The sequence below is a fragment of the Erpetoichthys calabaricus genome, chromosome 12, assembly GCF_900747795.2.
Source record: "Erpetoichthys calabaricus chromosome 12, fErpCal1.3, whole genome shotgun sequence".
NCBI lineage: Eukaryota > Metazoa > Chordata > Cladistia > Polypteriformes > Polypteridae > Erpetoichthys > Erpetoichthys calabaricus.
In genome coordinates, this window is record NC_041405.2 from 148,010,339 (window position 1) to 148,032,928 (window position 22,590).

Here is a 22,590-nt window from a genome sequence, read left to right on the forward strand (position 1 = left end):
CACATCTCAACAAGCAATTGGTAGTAGGGTAACAAACAGAGATAATGAATACAACACTGCATTAAATATGAAAGTATATATGAGAAACACACAGCTGTTATGCCCATGCAGTATTTAGTACAATTAACTTTTTAACTGAGGATCAGTATTGCCCACAAATCTAATATTGCTAGTGCTATTGTTTATAAACAATTGATCAGAATTTAGGAGGGAGAAGTGTAATTGTATACGATGGCTAAGGTCTTTAATAATGCTGTTTGCTTTTTTCTGTTTAGAATTCATCAGGTATTTCAGTTAGGATGCTTGCTGCTTTTTGTGTAAAATGTTTGACTTAAATTTCAAACTTGTGTTTTTTTTATTATTATTATTTATCCATCTATTTTTGAACTCTCATCCACCTCAAAAGCGCTTTGTAAATGTAAAGAATTATTAAGTCAGAGTTAGGAGAGGATGATGATGTCAATTTTTGTTATTTAGTCCTATAAGCTTTAGTTTTAGTGAAGAGAATTATTTAGCAATTCAGAGTTAAATCATACTGTAAATAAGCTTTTATGATGTTTTGTCTGTGATTGAATTCAGAGTGCCTTTACAAATCTGGCAGGTCTCTAATGATGATACATTCCGGGAAATAGTGAAAGTGTTGCAAGACCCTGAAACTGTCTTTGCATCAAATCAGATTATATATAAAAAGAAAAATCATGTTATTTTTATAAAAGTGCATGTCCATTTGTGTTAACTACATAATTACATATAGCAATGTCAAGTCATACTAGAGTACAAAAATAACATGCAGTATCTGAATAAGATGTGGCGTTATTTGTCATAGTAGTCTGTTATGAAGGATTCATTATAATGCGTACAAGTCAGTAAGGTAAATAAAAACACACAGGATGTACACAGAAATATATTTTTCTCCAGTTTTTTTTATTTTTTATGGCAGCAGTCAAAGTGCTTTCTGTAGTTATTATTAAAACATAATATAAACAGCATTAGTAGCAACAGACAAGTGCATGCTATACAAAAATAATGAACCCAGAGCCTTGACTTTAATGCTAAGAGTACTTGGGTCTCGATAACAATTTCAGGTAGACAGCTTCAGAGTTTGAGGAGTCCTATATTTGAAAATTTCAAAAGAAGTCTATAAGTTGTAATTGCAGTGTATGCTTTGGAGAATAGGCATTAGGTTAGGGGAAATCTGATTTTCCATAAGGCAAATTAGATGCACAGGCTGACATTAATTCTAATACTACAGACTGGTAGAATATTTCCAGCAGCTTGCTGCACACATCAAAAGACCTGAGTCATAGGAGCAAGTCCAGTCTGCTCTGGCCATTCTTGTACAGTGCCACTGTTTTGTCGGACCAGTCCAGTTTGTTGTTTATGTGAACACCCCCCCCCCCCCCAGGTACTTGTAGCCCTGCTCCATCACCATGTCCCCTGAATGGTGACATGGCACACCTGGAAGTCCACCACCAGCTGTTTTGTTTTGCTGATGGTGAGTTACAGGTTCTTGTCCCTGCACCTCAAGTCGATGTTCTCCACAACCTTCCTATACACTGATTTGTCTCCATTATTAATGTAAATCTGGTTATAAATTAGTTAAAATCCTTATTGCCATGTTCTGAGGATTATTGTCAAATCACTTGCTTTGTTCCCTACAGTAAAGGTTTATAGTACTCAGTTTTGCTTAAACAAATGAATAAACTAACATTGCACAATCTTGTATATAAAGAAAATTATATAATTCCAAGGCTTCTAATATGACAAAAGCAGGTTTTATAAAAAGTGGAAATATGATAGCTGAAGCGCTAAGCCAATTCTAACGAGAACAACTACATCTCATGTGAATTCAACCAAAATAAAGTCCAGGTTCTTCAGAGAGACTTGGACAGAGTATTGGCTTGGGCAGGTATGTAGCAGATTAAATGTACTGTACTAAAATGTAGATTATTACACATTGGAAGTGAAAATGTTAGATTTGAATACACAATAGGAGGCCTGAAGCTTGAAGATACCCCTAATGAGAAGGGTGAGGGGGTCACTACCTACATCCAGACAGTGTCCAGATGCCATTAAGAAGGTTAACAATTTTAGGTTATATATCACCCTCATTTGTAGAGTTCAAGTCAAAGGAGGTTGTGCTTATGCTTTATAATGCACTGGTGAGACCTGATTTGGAGTACTGCATGCACATTTTGGTTTCCAGGCTAATAAAAACACATAGCAATGTATGAAAACATTCAGAGAAGAGTGACTAGGCTGAATCCAGGAGTGCAGGCTTTGAGATATGTAAAGGATGTCAACCTTTCCAGTTTAAGCAAACAGAGATTAAAAAGTGACATGACTGAAGTTTTTAAAATTCTGAAAAGGAATTGGAATTGGTACAGGGCCGGGCTGTTATTTTAGAATACGTTCAACAAGAACACAGGGACAAAAATTGTTAGAGGTAAATTTCACACAAACTTTAGAAAGTGTTTCTTCACACAGAGAGCCATAGACACATGGAAGTAGTGCAGTGGAAAGCTGGACTTCAGGGACATTTATATCTCAAATTGAGATTTTGGAGAAATTAGGAGGATAGGATTGGCGAGATTTGTTGAGCTGAATGGCCTGTTGTTGTCAAAATTTTTGTAATACTCTATATAAGAGTTGCTGGCTTTGCCGTGTTATTTGCATATCTAGCTACCAACATTTTTTGTTGATATGCTTTAGTGTCATTATTGTAATTTGGTTTCATCAAAGTCATGCAAATTAATCATGAAAACAGACATGCAACCTGAAAGTCAAGATTTCTATATTGTTTTTTGAACTTAAAAAGAAAATTGTTTTTTCTTTTCCACCAAATCGCCCTATTGAAGTGTCAAATTCAAGACATAATTGAAGTAAGTATCTTTCAGTTTGTATTGATAAATGCAGGTGACTCCGACATACAAATAAGAGATTATCTGTTTCTCAGTTACTTCATGTAATGGCAACAAATAACAAAGACAAGTTTTGTTTCACCACTGAAGCCACAGGGACACTGTATCTAATTGCAGATACGAATAAGGGAATGCTGTCTTCATATTTCTACATATATTGGAATTGATTTATTAAGTCTGAAGTAGACTACTCAAAGAACATTGCTTGATGGTCTGAATTCTCAGGCATTTGTGGCAGAATGGTGGGGTAAATAGTGTCAAAAACTACCTCTAAGTCTAAAATGAATAATAATGGTAGCATTTTCTGCAAGTGATCTTATTAGATTATCATCTATATTACATATAATCACGAATAATGGACCGGAAGCCAGAGTCAGGTTTCTCATAAATATGGAGGTTTCTAAGATAAGATTGAAGTTCTGAGATAACAGTTTTCTCTGTAAATGTGAAATCTGTCCACTGTTCTAGAGATCATATAGATCTAAATCTGTTTTATTTAATAAGGACCTGCCACTGTGAAGGAATCAAGGTTAGCACCATTCAGAAAAGGTATGTTATATTTAATATTGGATATGCAACTACTAAAAGTTAGTTTTAATTGGAAATGGTCTACAAGTTTCTTTCAGAAATTAGTTGTAAAATGATTCCGGATGTAATTTTATATAAGTACGTTGCAGGTTCTTTTGAGGGGGTGATGGTTGTGGGAGAATTATTGTGATCTAATGCCATTAGTTTTGAAAGTTGACTGCTCAGTCTGCATTCATATTTTAAACAATTACCTTCATGTACATAGAAGGTGAATAACAAGAAGAGTTAATAAATAGCACAGCAAAGTCAGCATTCATAATAAGAATAATAATAATAATGCATTTTATTTATAGGGGCACTTTACATTAGCAGTAAATCTCAAAGTGCAACATAAAAAGATTGAACAAAGGTAAGGCAAGATAAAAACACAGATAAAACAACAATAATTATAGTATTCTTGTTAATATGCTTTCCTAAATAGAAAAAAGTCTTTAGCTGTTTGGATGTCTTTAGCAGTCTTTAGCTATTCATATGGTGTTAAGAAAGGAAAATAAATACACGTGTAAAGGGTCTGCAGTGTATGGCAGAAATAGAGTGGGGCTTCAGGTGTAGAAGTTGTTTTCAGCAGTGATTCAGACCCATCCATTGCTTTCCTCACATTTTGTTATGTTGCAGCCTTATGCGATAATCATTTAAGTTCATTTTCCCCCCACATCAAGCAACGCTCAATACCCCAGAATGACGTGTTTTTATACATTTTTACAAATTTACTAAAAATAAAAAATGAAATATCACCTTGATATAAATATGCACTCTTTTCTCAGTACTAAGTTCAAGCCCATTTGGTAACAATTACAGCCTGGAGTCTTCCTGGGTTTGATGTAACAAGCTTCATATACATGGATTTGGGGGATTTTCTGCAATTCTTTTATGAAGATCCTTACAAGCTCTGTCAGGTTGAATAGAGACATTCAGTACACAGCTTTTGTGTGGTCTCCTCAAAGATACTTGATTGGGTTTAAGGCTTGCCTCTGGATAAGCCACTGAAGAACATTCTCTAGTTGTCACTAATCCACTGCCGTGCTGTCTTTGCTTTGTGCTTAGGCTTGTTGACCTGTTGGAAGGTGAACCTTTGGCCCAGTCTGATATTCAGAGTGCTCTGGAGCGAGTTATAATTAAGGATATCTCTGTCCTTTTGCCCTGTTCAGCTTTCCCTCAACCCTGTCTTGTCTCGTCTCCCTGTCCCTGCCACTGAAGAACAATCACACAGCATGATGCTGCCGCCACCGTGCTTCATTGTTATAATGGTATTGTACAGGTGATGAGCTGTGCCTGATTTCTTCCAGAAAAGTTAGGCTATGCAGTTCAATCAGAGACCAGAGAATCTCGTTTCTCACATTCTGAGGCTCCTTTAGATATTTTTTTGCAAAGTTCAAGTTGGCTTCTATGCGTCTCTTACAGTTGGCTGCTCTGCCATTAAACCCAGCTCTGTTATATGTTGCAGTGATGGTCGTCCACCTGGAAGCAAGAGTGTCTGTTGGGTCCTTGTTCATCTCTCTTACCAAGGCCCTTCAAACCCCCCACAGTTGCTCAGTTTGACTGGGTGGCCCGCTTTAGCAAGAGTTGTGTTTTTTCCAGACATCTTTCATTTAAGTGTTTTGAAGGCTCCTTGTGCTCTTGGGAAAGCTTCAGTGCTGCCGTATCTCTGTATTAACACATTCCTGTCTCTGCAGTCAAACACTTTGAGCTCAGGACTTGTTTTTTTTTGCATTTCCTAATCGGTCCAGTCCATTAAATTGACCATAGGTGGACTCCAAACAAGTTGTTGAAACATTTCAATGATTTTCAATAGAATAGAATGCACCTGAGCCACATTTCAAGTGTCATAGGAAAAGGTCTGAATACTCGTTTTGAAGTGAGATTACAGTTTTTTTTTATTTTTAATAGTTGTAAAAAATTTTAAAAACCTGTTTTCACTTTGTCATTCTGGGCTATTGAGTGTTGCTTCATGTGAGAAAAAATGAATTCAAATGATTTTAGCACGAGGCTGCAACATAACAAAATGTGAAAAAATCGATGGGGTCTGAATAGCACTGTATAAAAGTATTTTATCCTGTATTTAAAAAATAGGATTATAGAGGGAACGGGTGAACCGTGTCAGTAAGGAAAGGTGACAGTAGATATTGTAAGACTTGCAGCTTGCCTTTTATAGATAAATAGGTCAATACGGGCTATTCAAAATGAAAGAGCAGATTTCAAAAATGTATTTCAAACAAACTGTATTAGACAGAAACACATTCCGCACATCACTGGATGGAGGAAAGTTCAAAGTTTAAAAGCCCTCATAAAAGTATCAGTGGATGCCACCGAGCACTGACTTCATTTTAATGCAAGATGGTACCCTGCCTCATTTCCATTTGGAGGTCCAGCATTACCTGAATGACACCATTCAAGGACGATGGATTGGAAGAGGTGGACAACAAGATCTTACTCATCGTCTATGGCCTCCCAGGTCTCCAGACCTTACCCTCTGCGATTTTTATCTATGGGGGTACATTAAAGAAAGAGTGTTTGTTCCACCTATGCCTGCTAATCTTCCAAGATTTGTGACATCAAATTGAGGAAGCTGTGAATTCAGTAATTTAGGGACCAGTTAACTCGTGTGTGGCAAGAAATGGTCGACTGTTTTGATGTTTATCACTCTATACGTGGCGCTCATGTTAAGTGCATTACCTGCATTTTTATTACTCTTTAATATTATTTTTTTTTTTTTTGTATCAGTATGCTGCTGCTGGAGTATGTGAATTTCCCCTTGGGATTAATAAAGTATCTATCTATCTGTCTAAGTGCATACAACCTCAAGGACCATAGGACCAAACTTTGAACTCTACTCTATCGAGTGATGTGCGGAATGTGTTTCCATCTTATACAAATCAAGTCAAGTCAAGTTGGGGAGCATGCACACAACGAAACAGCTCAGGAGCCCGGTTGGCAACCGCAACCTCCCAGGTAGACACACGGTCCAGTCCCACCCTCTGGAAATGACCCTCTTTCTGCCGCAGCCAGGTGTTACGTGGGCAACCCCTTGGCCTGTCCAGCCACTTGGGTCCCTAACAATGAGGATCTTAACGAGCCGGATCACCATCGGGGAAATGTGCCCCATGGCCATAGTGTTGTAACTGACGCTCCCTCACAATGCAGGTAATGTGCCTCATTCGGGACTCCATGAGCAACACAAAGTCAAACCAGTGGTACCCAAGGAGTACCAAAGGAGTCCAGTCTTCATCTCAGGTCACTGGGTAGCGTTCATATCACAATCATATAGCAAGACAGGAAGCACCAGGACTATAAAGACTTGGACCTTCCTCCTTTTGCAGAGATATCGGGATCGCCATACACCCATTTCCAGTGACCTCATTCTTATGAACTCTGTCTTATACAGTTTGTTTGGAATACATTTTTGAAACCTGCTCTTTCGTTTTGAATAGCGCTGTACTTTATTTGTTCCTAAGGGGAAATTAATATTTTACAGAAGCTCCAAATAAATAAAACCTGTGAATTGAATAACAATGAGCTGCCAGTAACAGGTTTGTAGATGGCAGTAAGATGAGGTCAGACCTGCTCATATTGTACCACAGGTTTATATTTAAAGTCATTAACATGTTTCAGGACACACTTTTGTGTGAGTTACTATTTTTTTTTAATTGTAATAGAAGATACGCAGAGAAAGAGTGGCAAACTAAATCTTTAAGCTGTCTGTGACAGTTCAATATTTTATTATATTGAAAAATTATCCTGTTTTGCTTCCCTGGTAACAGCAAATGTAAGGTGTTGTAGTACAGCATGTTCCTTTTATATGTTTTCCCTTTTAAATTGTGTTAATCTTGAGAAGTTTTAGCTAAAGCCAATGTCACATTACATAGTTTCTGTTCAGAGGTGGTTGTCAAACTTGACTGCTGCAGTCGCTGATGTCATTGCCCGTGAATGTCTGATTGATTACAAGATATGAAACCGGCGTGTATGCCAGTGGAACGACTTCCCAGCCGACTTTCAACTTTCCAAAGTGATCTAAGCACACCTTTTCTTTCTGATAACCAGTAAACACTCTGCCTAACAGAGTTGATATCTGTGCAAAGGCTTTATAGGTACAGCAAGTTCAGCCATAATCTCGCCTAATCCCTAAACCCCCATTTGTTGTGGTACATAAAGCATGCCGTATCTGACAGATTAGCCCTCTCTTCTGTTTTTCAGATCCAGAACACCCATGTTCCTCATTCCAAATCAAATCCACTGTAATTCAATGTTGGGTGATGATAAAATGTGAAAACCTCCAAGGGAGGTGAATACTTCTTACAGGATTTTGCATAATACGGTACATCACTAACAATACATATTTTGAAATTAATTAACAAGGCTAATAAAGCAAAACTGTTTTAATTATACATTTAAAAATATAAATATAATTCAGGTTGTGCAGAATGGCAACTAAACCATGGCCAGGACTTGGGGAGGAGTGGGATGTTTTTATTTATTAATTTATTATTTATTTTTTCCCCCATCCCTTTTTACATTTGTCATTCTCTTGTCATTGTTTGCTGTGTGTTTCTTTTTAATGGATTGTATTGTTAGGCTGCATCCACCTGTTTTGTCATATGTAGTTTAATCGTTGTGTTGCTTTTTGTACCAATTGCATTATTTCATTGATTCTTCTTCTTTTTTTTTTTTTTACGCTAAGCTGTTTAACTCTCACCATTGTTGATCTATGTGTTTTTATTTTGCTAAAGCATTTTGTTAGTTCCTCATACCACCTCTTGCTATTAGTACTTTGGGGAAGGACAAGTAGTAAACCCTGACCAAGTACTTCACAAGTTAGAGGTCAAAGCCTGCATATTTCGAGACCAAAGGTTTCTCACTGCTTCTTCATTCAGAAGTGTGAAAGTAATGAAGACTTTGTGCCACTTCCCTGAGTACAGATATATTAGAGGTTTAACAGAGTCACTTGTCTGTAAAAACATTGTAAGATAACCCAACACATAAGCATTATTTGCCAGAATGAGAATCCATCATTTGGGAAAACATAATGGAGTGTTTCTTTAGCTCAAGGATAATCTTGGGTATGGCTTATTCTGGCAAAGCACATCATAGCAATGTATTGAGCGTGACAAGATACACTTAAGACAATAGGGCAGGGCTGACTCTTCGCTCAGTGTAGTGTAACAGTTGTTCTGCAGTTAGTCAGATAGAATCCATGAGGTCATTTTAGAATGATAGGAGAAGGTGTATCACTGTTGGTAAGAATACCTTGTGGATCTTGGACTACTTGTCTATAAGGTGTTTGGATATTTCTGCAGATTTTGAATCCAGAGCTGCTGCTGCTTCCTCCCATTTTATATTGACCTGAAAAGCATCTTAACTGAGAACTTCAGCTCAGTGACTTGTCGTACAATTGAATGGATGACTTGTCATATAAATGTGTTGGAAGGAAGCCCAGCCTGCTGGAACTGAGACTCCATCAACTGGGCAAACACTCCTCTGTATCTTTCTTTGTCACTTTGATTGAACAAGTAACCGGAATTTGCTGTTCACTTTAGTGCTAGGAATCGTGACAATGAGGTGGATCTAATAATGCACCTCAAAGCCAATGAGGTTTGACTGACTTCAGTTTAATTGTCTTGCGTAATGCTATGTGGAAGTGCTGTGCTGTTCTCACGTTAATGAAATGTGTGTCATGAGGTGAGGTGCCTCATGGAGCTGTGAGGCAGTACAGATGGAGGTGCCATCCAATAAGTAAACTAACTGGAAAATTGATCGAGGCTGCAAGTGGCCGATGAGGTGACAGTGCATGAAAAAGCCAATTGTCCTGTAGCTCAAGTTGTGTTGCATGCTGTGGCTGATTTCTCGTCCAGTATGATCATCTGCTTGCTTTGGTAAGTGTACCGTTTCATGTTTAGTTTTCTGAATTTATTTTATGTGGAGACAAAAAAAAGTTTATTTCTGGAAAGAGCTGAAAACTGATCATGTATGTTACTGTGGAGCATGAAGAAAAGAACTGTCATGCTTGTCCTTTTTAATGGAAGTGTGTATTTTGCGATGTTTGTGATGTTATTTTTTTTTTTTTTCTTGTGCCCATTGTCCTAAAATTTCTCTTTTTAAAGTTGAAGTTTTTCTCTCTCCAGTTTGGAAATGAAGCCCAGCAGCTGGAATGGGCGAAGAGGGAAAGCGAAAGGGTGGAACAGGAAAGACTGGAGAGGTTGCGAAGACAAGAGCAGGAAGATCTAGAACTGGCCATCGCACTCAGCAAGGCAGAAATGACCAATGCTTGACCAGTGGGGCCAAGCTGTCCAGCATGAACTTTAATATAATGGGCTGGTCATATGGGGCAAGGGGATTACAGTAAGAAACACTCCTAATGAAGCTGAACTTATTTTTTTTTTTTTTTTTTTTTTTAATGGTGGGGGGAAATTTGGCATTTTCTGAATTTTGGGACTGAAGAACAGGAAGGAGGTCCTCCTCTCCTCATTGTGAATGAAGTGAAACACTGTAAATTAAATGTATCATAAAATAAAAATGGCGTATAGCTGCTACTCAAGTAGATGAGGGATGGGGGGTGGTACGGTCGGGTCTGGCATTGCACAGAGCTAAAAGGTTTGAAGCGATGCCATTTATGTTTGCCTCAAAACAAATGTGTACGAAAGTTGTGAAGAGGTCTGTTTATCATTCACGCTTAACTTTTATAACCCTAAAAATGGGACTATTCCTAACAAAAAAAATGTAGAATGATAGAGGCAGCGAAAGGAATGCTTAGTCGAAGAAATGAGGAGCGATTCTTGCTTTTGTCGCTCCTTAAAAATAAAAAATGAATAATAAATATCGCTGAGCCCACCACCCCCACCCCCCAAACATCACACTGAGCTCTGTGAACAATGTTTTTTTTTTTATTTCTCTCCAATATTTGAATTGCAGCATGATGCCAAGCTGTTTTATTTTAAAGATAAATAATAGTCTCTTTATTTTTTAAAATGTTTGTTTGTAGGAGCTGCAGATGAGAGGAACGTCAGTCAGGTGGCAGAATCATCTCATCTAGGTTTTTTTTTTTTATTTAATGTTGCAATAGCCAACTTGTTTGCGTGCGTGCGTGTGTGTGTGTGTGTGTGTGAGCGAGCACTTGTGCATGTTTGTGTGGATTATTTTTTTGTTTTCACGCCTTTTACATCGTTTTTCTTTGTTCAAGGACGAGGCAGAAAGCGCAAGTATCCAAATTTGTTTATGCTGCCTTGCATTACTGGATAGTGTTTGAATCTCGTTGTGCTGTAAATATGTTCCGAGTTATCTCTGTCTTCTGCAAATTCCCCAGTGTAAATAGAGGTACAGCGTGGAAAAGGGGTGCTTCTCAATTCTGTGGTGTTTTAATCACAAGAGCAAATTATGCTCCTTTTCCCGTGCCACATTTCCTGTGTTGGTCTCTCCTTTTTCTTTCTTCCTCCCTTTCCTAAATTTGCACACTGTGCTACATCACCATGACACCCCCTCAAAACAAATAAAGGTGTTCATCCTCTCCCAAGGAGGGTACTTGGGTCTCTTTTATTTTGTTTGTGGCTTACATGGTTTGCACAGGGGTATCTCTTTGAGGCTTATGACTATTCAGATGGTGGCTGCATTTACGTTAAATTACATGATAATTTAACAAAGGAATCTGACGTTAAAAAGCAGCGCAATTAAGTCACGGATCCTGAAAGTAGTTAGTTTTGTGGAAACTGGGGGTCTGTTTGGTTCTGGTGATGGGAACGGTGGGGATATTAATGCAACTCTTGATGTACTCATTCGTCTGGCCCCCTTTCCTAATACATTTGAGTGTGCATTTGGGTGATTGGGCTCGGCTGGGATGAGCATTAATGTGTTTGAACTGTACATTTATTTGATTTAACGCACTTGAACGTATGCATGTTTGTTTTATTGGACTTGGATGTCGGTGTAAGAGAAGAGTCTGCTATTCTTCTTCTTCTTTCGGCTGCTCCTGTTAGGGGTTGCCACAGCGGATCATCTTCTTTCATATCTTCCTGCCCTCTTCATCTTGCTCTGTCACCCCCATCACCTTCATGTCTCCCTCACCACATCCATAAACCTTCTCTTAATCCTTCCTCTCTTCCCCTTACCTGGCAGCTCTATCCTTAGCACCCTTCTCCCAATATACCCAGCATCTCTCCTCTGCACATGTCCAAACCAATGCAATCTGACCTCTCTAACTTTGTCTCCCAACCGTCCAACTTGAGCTGACCCTCTAATGTCCTCATTTCAAATCCTATCCATCCTCGTCACACCCAATGCAAATCTTGGCTTCTTTAACTCTGCCACTTCCAGTTCTGTCTCCTGCTTTCTGGTCAGTGCCACCGTCTCCAGCCCATACAGGGGTAATATTAAACAAAAAAAGCGTGACGTTTAGCGAGGCTATTTCTTCCGTAATAAATAATGGAAAATGTGAAGGTGTACCAAGTGTTGCTGATTTGCCCACATACAATGTTTTATCCCAAAAATCAGAAGGTAAAATTGACCAGTCAGTGTATAAATATAAATAGTGGTTGGAGGATTCACTTGGACTCTACTTTAATTATAGGTGGAATGATGAACAGGATTTTCAGAATATCCCTTGTCGTCTTCTTGTTCAGTTTGACTTAATTCACATTTGTGAACTGTACAATCCGATTCACATCTTTCTTTTTCAATCATTCACATTCCATCCCCACATGTAATTTTTTCAAAATTCTATACGTTACAGTACAAGATGTTTCCGCCATTTTGTGGGGTCAGTGATCTATTGCTGCAGATAATCAGCATTGTGTAAGTGAAACAGGGTATAGCTGGATCTCTTGTGCTCGGATGTATGCGTGTTTTCTAGACTTGATGTTGCATGGGTGTGTGTTTGGGTGTTTTTGCATTAATCTGTCATGCGGACATGAGCGTGTTCAGTTGGACTCTGCGCATTTAGTCTGTTGTACTTTACACGGACAAATGATTGAAGTCTCCCCTGAGTTGTGTGCGCGTGTTTGTTAATTGAGCCGTGTATGGATGGGCTCGAGTGTGTGCACGTTTTCTCAGTTAGACTTTTCATGGATGCTCTTTCACGTACCGTATATACTTGCAGATAAGTTGGGACTTGATTTTACTGTATAATTTCTGGTATTGTATAATGTCGGTCGTATAAGTCAAAGGCGGAAAACTGACTCTATTGGTCTAAGAGATTGTGATACGCTAACACCCACCTGAGAGAGTAACCACACGGCCTTTTTCTTCTATGTGGGTGTGGAAATGCGCTGTATCAGCGTGTGCTCCTAACCTCTCGCTGTCTCTTTTGTGCCTATGTGACCACACAGTAATACCCAAACTATTCCGAAGCAATATTTGCACTGATTTGTGTTTTTTGTATCTTACACCCTCATACACCTTTATCATAAGAGTATCCCTTATATACAATGGAGCGTTCGATCAGAAGAAAATATGAAGCTGGTTTTAAATGAAACGCTTTGAAGTAGCGAAGGAAATTGGAAACTGCACTGTTGCAACAAAATTCGATGCATTTGAGAAACTGATGCGAGATTGGAGGAGGCAAGAAGATGTTAAAAAAAATTAAGTGTCGCATTTTTGAACGGGCGTGTAAGTCGGGGTCTGATTTTATGATCGATTTTTCGGGTTTCAAGACCCGATTTATACGCGAGTATATACGGTATTTGTTTGGACTCTTGTCTTGACGCCCTTAAGTGTAGGTACGTGTGTCTGAATTTTTGGACTCTCACTGGATGCGGTTGATTGTGTGTGTATGTGGTAGTGTTGATCGTTCACTTGATCGAACTCTTCATGGATACCTTTGAGCCTGTGTGTCCAGTTGCACCTTTATTCCATGATAAATTCCTGCATTTCCATCTGTTGTTCCCTTTGTTTGTTAACCAGGTGCAGGCAATTCAGGTTTTTGGGACATCAGGCTGACAAAATCCAGTCATTTTGGTAGATGGGTTAAACTTATAGCGATGCTGTTTGGATTTTATACTGTTGTTCTTTTATGCATTTGGGAGACACCTTTACCCATAACCGTTTACAATATCAAGATATTTAATTATTTTTTACATGTACTTTGGAAACAGTTATAATACATATAAATACAGCTAATGAAATGACTTTAGACTACCCTGTATAATCAGCACAAAGCCCATTCCTCCTTGTTTTTAGGATTGAAGCTACAAGGTCTGCCACTTGTCTTCTCTCTTCGGTTTACTTTACGTTGTTCTGACATATCTGAGTAGGAAAACGAAAAGAGCGAAAGGTAGGTCATTTAAAAAGGAAAAAAAAAAGGCCTTACGCTCTCCTGTCCTTTGTCTACCTGCATTAATGAACACAGAGGAAGTAAATTTCCTAATGTATAGATCTCTAATGACTTCTACTAGGGAAATGTGCTAAGACGACCACGCATTGAGTGCGTACAGTCAGTATACGCTGTGTCCGTTAACTTTTGTTTTATTTGATTGATTATCGTTGATTACTGAAAGCATTAAAGGAAATCCAAAACCTGGACTGGTTTGTTTGTTTTCTGACCCCACCCTGTCTGGCATTGGGTTTTTACACAAATAAGTAGTCGGTGGCTGCAAAAGTCGGAGTAGAAGAGAAGTACTGACACTGTACTCATTACTGGATTGCTCCTGTTGTACCAAGCACAATGTTTCCAGACACATTTCATGGTTAGTTTTACAAGATATGTAATAGTATTGAATAATAATTATATGTAATAACTAGGGGGCTTTGCTTCGCTCACCAACCCCTTACCCCCCCTGCCAGCGCTTCACATCATGAAGAAGGGAGCTGAACACACATCAAGGTGACGTGGTCGCTCCTCTGAAACCCCCTCTTAAATGGTGATACAATGGGAAACAAATGACAGTTGTTTTTTTACCTTCTCTTTGCTTCCGTGCCTTGTGATCAGCATTTCGTGCTGCGCTTCAATCGTTTAAAAGCCTGTACAGCACCTGTTCTTTTGTCCTCAAACACTATGCAATCTCTTTTTGCTATTCCATTATTTCACCGAGTAACATTTTCCATTTGTTTGTGATCTTTAAACTCGTTTTTTTGAGACTTTCAAATTTTCCTACTTCCCTTACCTCTAACCTGCTCTTCATGTGTATTATGGGACATTAAAGTGTCTATCTGTCTCTCTTCAAAAGATCACGTCTCATCACCGGAAAAAAGTCTCGTCCCAAAATTTTTTTTTATAATAGACAGATATGTAATAAGTGACGTGTTTTATTGCAGGACACACCTTTAGAATAGGGGTCTGCAAATTCAGTCCCGGAGGACTGTAGAGGCTGTAAGTTTTTGTTTCTGCTGGTATTGATCGTTGAAATTCGATAAGCGTTTTTTGCAGGGAACATGCTGTGCTCACTGGTGAAGTTACTCACTGAATATTTTCCTGGAAATTCACAGTCCAGCCAGCTTAGGCGACCTTTCTTTTTTTTTTTTTTTTGTCCAAGCACCTCATGATGCTTTTGGCCAGCATGATATTACAGAGCTGTAGCAGCCATGCACAGAACTTTCACGCATTCTTATAGTGAGATCGTTGCTACTGTGGTCATCACTGGGTCGCTAGCACATGAATGGTGGGAAGAAAAAAAAAGGGTTATTGCTCTTGACAGTGTGACGTGATATTTTCCCCCATCTCTAACCAGACTTGTTTTGCCAAGGGGAAGCCCTGCTCTTCCACTCACCGGTGTTTCAAATTAATCCAATTATAATGCCCTCAAAACTAGTTCAGTTCCTCCTTCCTCATTGACTTCATTGCATTCAGTCAGTCAGTCATTTTCCAACCCGTTATAACCTAACACAGGGTCACGGGGGTCTGCTGGAGCCAATCCCAGCCAACACAGGGCACAAGGCAAGAAAAAAATCCCTGGCAGGGCACCAGCCCACCGCAGGACATGCACACACACACCAAGCACACACTAGGGACCATTTAGGATCGCCAATGCACCTAACCTGCATGTCTTTTACTGTGGGAGGAAACTGGAGCATCTGGAGGAAACCCACACAGACACGGGGACAACAGGCAAACTCCACGCAGGGGGAGCCCGGGAAGCGAACCTGGGTCTCCTTACTGCGAGGCAGCAGCGCTACCACTGCGCCACCGTGCATTTCACAGAAAATAAAATGGCAGTTATTATTGCTCAGACAACATTTTTATACTTCATTCTAGTTGTCCAGCTTGTTAAGCAATTAAAGGTACAAAATCTTAATCAGTTACATTCACAGTTTTTAATTGTTCCTTATTAATAAGATGCAAGTAGCAAAGGAGATGAAAGTTCTTCACCTATTTTGTTTCCATTCACACCTGTGTGTGTAATTTTAAGGAAACTGAAGAGAAAAAAATTAAATGACTGAGAATCACTAATCCGCTATAGTCTACAAATCATTGAACCAATATCATCGGGAAAGGAAAAATCTACGATGGAAGAGTGAACAGAATGAAAACAAGCCATGAAATGAAATTAAAGATCTCTTATTAGCAAAGGATTGTTTTCTAATTAAGCAGTCGGGTTGGAACAAAAACCTGCGGCTATTGTCATCCCCTCAGGACCTCCTTTAAAAGGTAAACAGTATTTTACATTATAATTGTTTCTTCAGCAATGAAGTTCACTTTTTCAGCAAGTCTTAAGTTTGTTTTTCACTTGTATACATACATACGGTGTGCTGCCTGTGTAATATCCTTTTGTGTATTTCATTTATACTTACTATTATTGTGTTACAGTGCCTGCTTCTCCTTGTGATTATATATTTTTTCTTTTTTTTTTTTTCATTTTCATCAATTACGCTGTATTAATCTGCAAGAAAGTACTTCTAGGCCTCTCCCGGGAGAAATGCTGCAAAACGTTTTGTTTCAAGAGATTTCTAACAAAATGGAGTAAAAGCAAGACTCTCACATAAACACTAACTGGTTTATTGTACCAAAATATACTGCTTAAAAAAAAAATTAAAGGAACACTTTGAAAACACATCAGATCTCAATGGGGAAAAAATCCTGCTGGCTATCTCTACTGATATGGTGATGTGTTAGGAACGAAAGGATGGAAATGAAAATGATTAACCGACAGAGAGAGGGCTGAATTCAAAGACACCACGAAAATCAAAGGGGAAAAATGATGTGGCAGGCGAGTCCATTTGGCTGTAATTTAATTACAGCAACTCCAAATCGTACTCCGTAGTCTGTAAAAACCCATCACCACAAGTGCTTGTATGCATGCCTAACAATGTCCTAATGAGACGAAAAGTGGTGTCCTGGGGGATCTCCTCCCAGATTTGGACCAGGGCATTTCTAAGCTCTTGGACAGGCTGAGGTGCAACCTGGCAGCGTCGGATGGACCGAAATATAATGTCCCACCCAGAGCTGTTCTATTGGATTGAGGTCAGGCGAGTGAGCGTCGGGCCTCCTTAGACTAGAGCAGCTTTTATCCTGCTGGTCTCCAAATGGGGTTTTCCTGGTAGAGCCTGACATGGCTTGTGTTTTGAATGATTATTTAATACAAGCAAAGTGCACAATTATGTGTTGTGATTTGGTGTTTGTTGATGTTATTTTGCCTGCCATTGTACCACTGAGGTGATGCTACTCTTCAATACTCCTAACGCTGAACCTGGCCCAGTGTCCCCTTGCTTGATGCCGATGGCACAGCAGTGCCGCTACTTCATAAATCCAGCAATCCCAGTTTAAATCCTTTGGCCAGTCTTTGTTTCTGTGTGGATTTTGCACATCCCTAACAAGTCCCCCGAATCAATTGTCACTTCAAAATGAGCCCTTTGTGAGTGTGGAGGCCCTGTTTGTGGACTGGGGGCTCCCTGTCTTGAATCGAGTCCCACCTGGTGCAGCTATGGCAGACTCTGCCCTCCTGCCTCCCCCAAACTGGATTTGAGATCCTGTAATGTTAGGAGCAGGACAGTATGGTGCCTCCTCCACAAACCCAAGCAGATTGTTGTTTTGTATGCTTTACTAACATGTTAGAGTCATGAGTGTTATAGTCAGCAGTGTTTTTATTCTGGTGCTTTCAAATAGTCAGCTGTGTTACAAAATAATACGTGAGTTGGCATCTTTCAGAGTGACTCAGAATTAATGTTAAATGCACAGCCTTTCATTGTGAGCACTTCCTCAAACAACATTACAAAGCAGTTGTTGTGATTTTGCAATACAATGTTATATTTACTGCGGTGGGTTGGCACCCTGCCCGGGATTGGTTCCTGCCTTGAGCCCTGTGTTGGCTGGGATTGGCTCCAGCAGACCCCCGTGACCCTGTGTTCGGATTCAGCGGGTTGGAAAATGGATGGATGGATGGATATACTTGTGATTCTCAAAAGAGTTTCCAAGCACATTAGTCCCATAAAATTCCCCAAAAATGGCTACTAGAGGGGGAAATTACTGTCAAGCCCCGGCTAGTAATAAGAGCAAGCACAGCATTCTTTATAAGATTAAAAAAAAAAAATAAGGTTCTGTTACACTCCCAAGAGTACAAAAGGCATAAAGGCATTGCCTGCAAGAAGCAAACAAAATCCAAATCAGAAATCGAAGAAGGGAAGTAAAAAAGAAAGCCGAGCACAGGTTCACATATCTGAATAACTGCAAAAAGGAGAAAAAGACGCAAGAATTACCAACTCCAAAGCGCATTTTAATGAACCGCAAGGGACTGTGAGTTCTTTCCCCCGCCTTTATAGGGCAGCCCCTTGCAGTGATGGGCAGGTGGCCCCGCTTCTTGTTGGCAATGGGAACACTCCCAAAACATAAGTGGATATAAAGAGATTAAATAAGTGATACTATGAATATAAAATATGAACAAAATTAACATAAAATCGGCACTTCAACCCCAGCCATGTGGGAACCGTGGCTGAAACACAATTTTAAGACCTCTTTTGCAAAGAAGAAAATATCTGTAAATAAATATATACAGTACTAGGGGGCATCGCCGAACCACGCCTGTGCAACGCACCAACCACTTCGCGTCTCTGCCGCTCACGTTGTGAAGAGCGGGGCTGTACGCACCCCAAGGAGACGCGATCGCTCCTCCGACACCCCCTCTTAAACTGTGGTACAATGGGAAACAAATAGTTGGTTTTTTTTACCTCCTCTTTGCTCGATCAGCTGCTGGTTTGCTGCTGCTGCTGTGTGATCTGCTTCTCGCACGGCGCACTTCTGTCATATCACCCATGTCCATATATTCCATCTCTTTTCGCTTTTACCTTTTCGTCAATATCACATTGAATTTTGTTCCGTGTTTGGACTTGCATCGTGACAACACAACTTATATCTGCCCGTGAGTGAATATCGTTTATTTCTCTCTACATGAAATGTGTCTGACATAACCACGCAGGACTTTTCCAAATCACTTTGTATAAGCTCTTGTCGTCTCACGTGACGTGAAAGTGTCTCTGAGACAATCCCGTCTCGTCTCCTACCATTTTCTTTTTCATAATGTTCTGTGTACTGTATTGTATTGTATTGACCCCCTTCTTTTGACACCCACTGCACGCCCAGCCTACCTGGAAAAGGGTCTCTCTTTGAACTGCCTTTCCCGAGGTGGCAGGGCCTGTAAGAGCCCATTGCGGCACTTCTTGTGTGATTTTGGGCTATACAAAAATAAATTGTATAATAGAGAGATATAAATGTGCACACACTGATGAGCCAAAACATTATAGCCAAATGCCAATTATCCTGCTGCTCCTCCGTTTGCTGCCAGATGCTCCATAGACTCTACAAGACCTCTGATGGTGTCCTGTGGTATATCCAGCACCAGGAGTCCTGCAGATTGATGATGATGAGCCTTCTCGACTCAGACTTGTTATTCAAACACATCCCAAAGATGTTCGATTGGATGGAGATGTGGAGAGTTTAGAGGCCAGGCCAACACCTTGAACTGTTCTTCACAAGAACATGGGAAATTTGACACACGAGTTGAGACCATCAAGCCCGTTTCTTTAGCCAATAGCTAAGCTGTCCTAATATCTTGAGGGTTGTCAAGGCTTCTGCTTCAACTCCATGTCTCTGTAGTTTTGTTACAAAGTCCCACAACTCTTTCCATAAGGAAGAGCTTCCTGGCTTCAGTCCTAAATGCCCTTCTCCTTACTTTCCACTGAAGTCCTCGAGTATGCGATTCACCCTTCAGCTGAATGAAGGTTGCTGGATCTGCTTTATCAACGTCTTTGAGGATTTTAAATACCTGATTGAGGTCCCCACGCAGTCTCCTCTGGCTTAATTTTCCAAGTCCGTCAACAGTAGGACTCGTCCACAAGCTCTGAGATTCACTTGTTTGCTCTCCTCTGCACAGATTCAAGTGCTGCTTTGGTTTTATTGTGCGGAGGTCACCAGAGCTGCACACATCACGTTCCTCAAACCATTCCCAACCACTTCCAGTAGGGTGTATAATCCTGGTGCAAGATAAGCACTCCCATTGGGAAATGCCGTCGCCATGAAGGGATTTACCATGTCTATGCTGATGTTTAGGTGGGTGTGGTATTTACCAAACGAATATCCGTTAATAATTTGACAAACAAAATAAGCCATCAGCATGTGAAAGTGTTGTGTGAAAAAGTAAGTGCCTCCATTGATTCCGATTAGTCAGTCGGTCGCCACTTGTTAGGTCCTCTGCTCCTTCTCGCCCTCTCAGATCTGCTAATGCACAGCGTCTCATGAGACCACCTCTGTGTGACATCAAATCTAAATTTGGACTCATTTAGCTCCAAGCTGGCAGAAAGTGGTGCCCACCTCCATTTGGAATTCTCATTCCCTCAGTGTGTTTAAGGAACGTTTGAAGACTCTCTTGCTTGGTGATAAAGGTTTGATGTGCGGTTCTGTGTGCTTTGGAGCTTTTCACTTGTGATGGTCAATTTGGTTACTTGGTCCTGTAACACTTGTATCAAAGCACTTCCACACTAACAAATGCCTGATAATGCGGACCTTTTTTGTAACTCACTTTGGATTAAAGGGTCTGTTAGGTGAATAAAGGTGAATTGAATCTGCTCCTTCCACAGAGCTAGAACTCCGTGCAGATGCCGCGTTGCCCCTACGTGTCTGGGGGTGTTTGTCAAAGTGACCAGTTCTGCCAGGATCAACTCCTGTCTCCATGACCCCAAGTTGGAGTTCTGAGGATGTCCTCCTTGTAGTATGTGTTCAGTGTTTAAGGCCATTTCTTTATGCAGAGCTCTCTTTGGTGGTCCCACCACTACATCTTAAAGGGAATGACTTCTGGACTTTACCTTGGAGATTCCAAAACTTTTTTTTTTTTCTTCACACAAGAAAAAAAACACACACAGTGACCAAGTAGTGTGGAGGACAGCAGGACTTTAGGGATCTTCAAAACTGACCTTTTGGACAATCTCAGTGAATAGGATGGACAAGTTTGCTGGGTGGGATGGCCTGTTCTTCTCACATTTCTTTAAATGTGTTCACTTTGATTCGTTTCTCAGTCTGCTGTCTAGTGTCGGGAGTGCTGGAGTGCGTCGGCTCATTGTGCTGTTAACACTCCGTTTAAGTCAAGCTGTAGCCGTCATGCGTCTCCCTCAAGCTGTGATTCTCAAGTTCACTACTTGGAGGGCCCCCTGTGGCTGTAGGCTTTCACCCCAAACAACTTCAGCTTTTGGTTTCTTAGACCCCAACGTCATCTGCCTGAGGAGTTGAAGGTCCTTGAGGGGCTCACCAGGCCTGTAGGCAGATCCTCCTGGACTACACTACAACTCCCAGGAGCCCCTGCAGGTGTTCCGCCTACTAGTTTGTGGCCAGCAGTTTCACCAGCCTTGAATATCACAGCTAGACATTCCCAGTCTGGTAATGGCACCCCTTCCAAGATGTGTGTGTGTGTGTATATATATATATATATATATATATATATATATATAAATATATTATATATATATGAATTCATTTATCTATGCACTCCTGCTCATCAATGACATGGAACTGTAAATGATGATGTAACCACAAAACACAGCCCAGCAGCTGGCACACATACGGGGGTAATTAGAGGGCACAAATGACCTTTTATTTTATATAGCGCCTTTTTATAGCAAATCCTTAATCCTGTGGCCCTGGACGGGTGGAGGGTTAGAGCAGAGCCGCCTGGGTGTCTTTTTTTGTTTTTAGGGGGTTGAACTAGTCTCCGTGGTCTGGGGTGTCCGATGTCTTGACCTTTAGGCCCCACTGAACTGTACAAGATGACTCCAAGAGAAAGGGGCGCCGCTGCATGTGGTCACCAGGAGGTGGCGTTTCAGATTTCGAAAGTGAAAGACCTCGCTGTGGACTTGGCATGCATACAGCAGCCCTGGTTGAAAGTGACAATGATCTGCGGACCCCACGTGGTGGTGGTGGTTTCAGGGGCTTTATTTTATCGACTATTGTTTGCAGGTGTTTTCAGACTCAGGCTCCTGGAAAGGCCATTTCAGTACTCATGACGCCCTGTCAGGACCCCCATCATAACTCCACAGTTCTTTTGATTTCCTTTACCACAGGCCATCAGTGCTGCCTGGACAGTCTTGGGCTCCTTGTGATCCTCTACCCGAATAAGTGAGTTCAGAAAATGAATTGGGATGGGTGGGGACAGCTTGACATTAAAAACCTGAGAGGATATCACTGGGTAGGGACAGCCAGCAGAGCGCACTGATGCACTGGTAGGGACACCATAAAAAGGTCATGCCAGTGCACAGAGTGCTGGGGGGATCAGAGATGCCCAGGGTCACTAGAAGGAGCTTTCATGCTGGTGCTTTCTGTCGAGGACAAGGAAAGGTGCTATAGAAATAAAAATGTGTTCTTAAGGCAAGTGAAGTGGGGACAAACTGGAAGGGGGGGACAAGAAAGGAGAGTCTGAAGGTGAGGCAGGAAGTGCTTGTGCCACTGGGGGCAAGTGGAGGAACCACCCCTACTTGTTAGACACAGGTTCAAGACATGCGGAGGAAGGGGCAGAGAAGACAGTGCCATGTTAAAGAGACAGATATGGATGGTGATTCAGGGAGGGATTGTGCCACACTGGGGGGGAAACCACCCCACCTATCATACATGGGTTCAAAACCTGTGGACCTCAGCCCAGGGAGATTAGAGGTTTGTTGAGGCCAAACTAGAGAGGAAGGGATAGAGAGAGAG

At 40.7% G+C, this 22,590-nt stretch overlaps 1 protein-coding gene across 11 annotated transcripts in view; it reads left to right on the forward strand.

Annotated features, from left to right (window-relative positions):
* The window catches only part of eps15l1a (epidermal growth factor receptor pathway substrate 15-like 1a), a 278,411-nt gene extending 264,402 nt beyond the window's left edge, over positions 1-14,009 (forward strand). For 7 of the 11 annotated variants that reach the window (XM_051934981.1, XM_051934982.1, XM_051934983.1 and 4 more), the window contains one exon: positions 9,626-14,009. In XM_051934981.1, coding sequence (XP_051790941.1) covers positions 9,626-9,772 — 147 coding nt within the window. In that variant the 3' untranslated portion in view covers positions 9,773-14,009. The remainder of the gene's footprint in view (positions 1-9,625) is intronic. The other 4 variants (XM_051934984.1, XM_051934985.1, XM_051934987.1 and 1 more) reach the window with 1 other exon arrangement.
* The last annotated feature ends 8,581 nt before the right edge of the window (positions 14,010-22,590 follow it).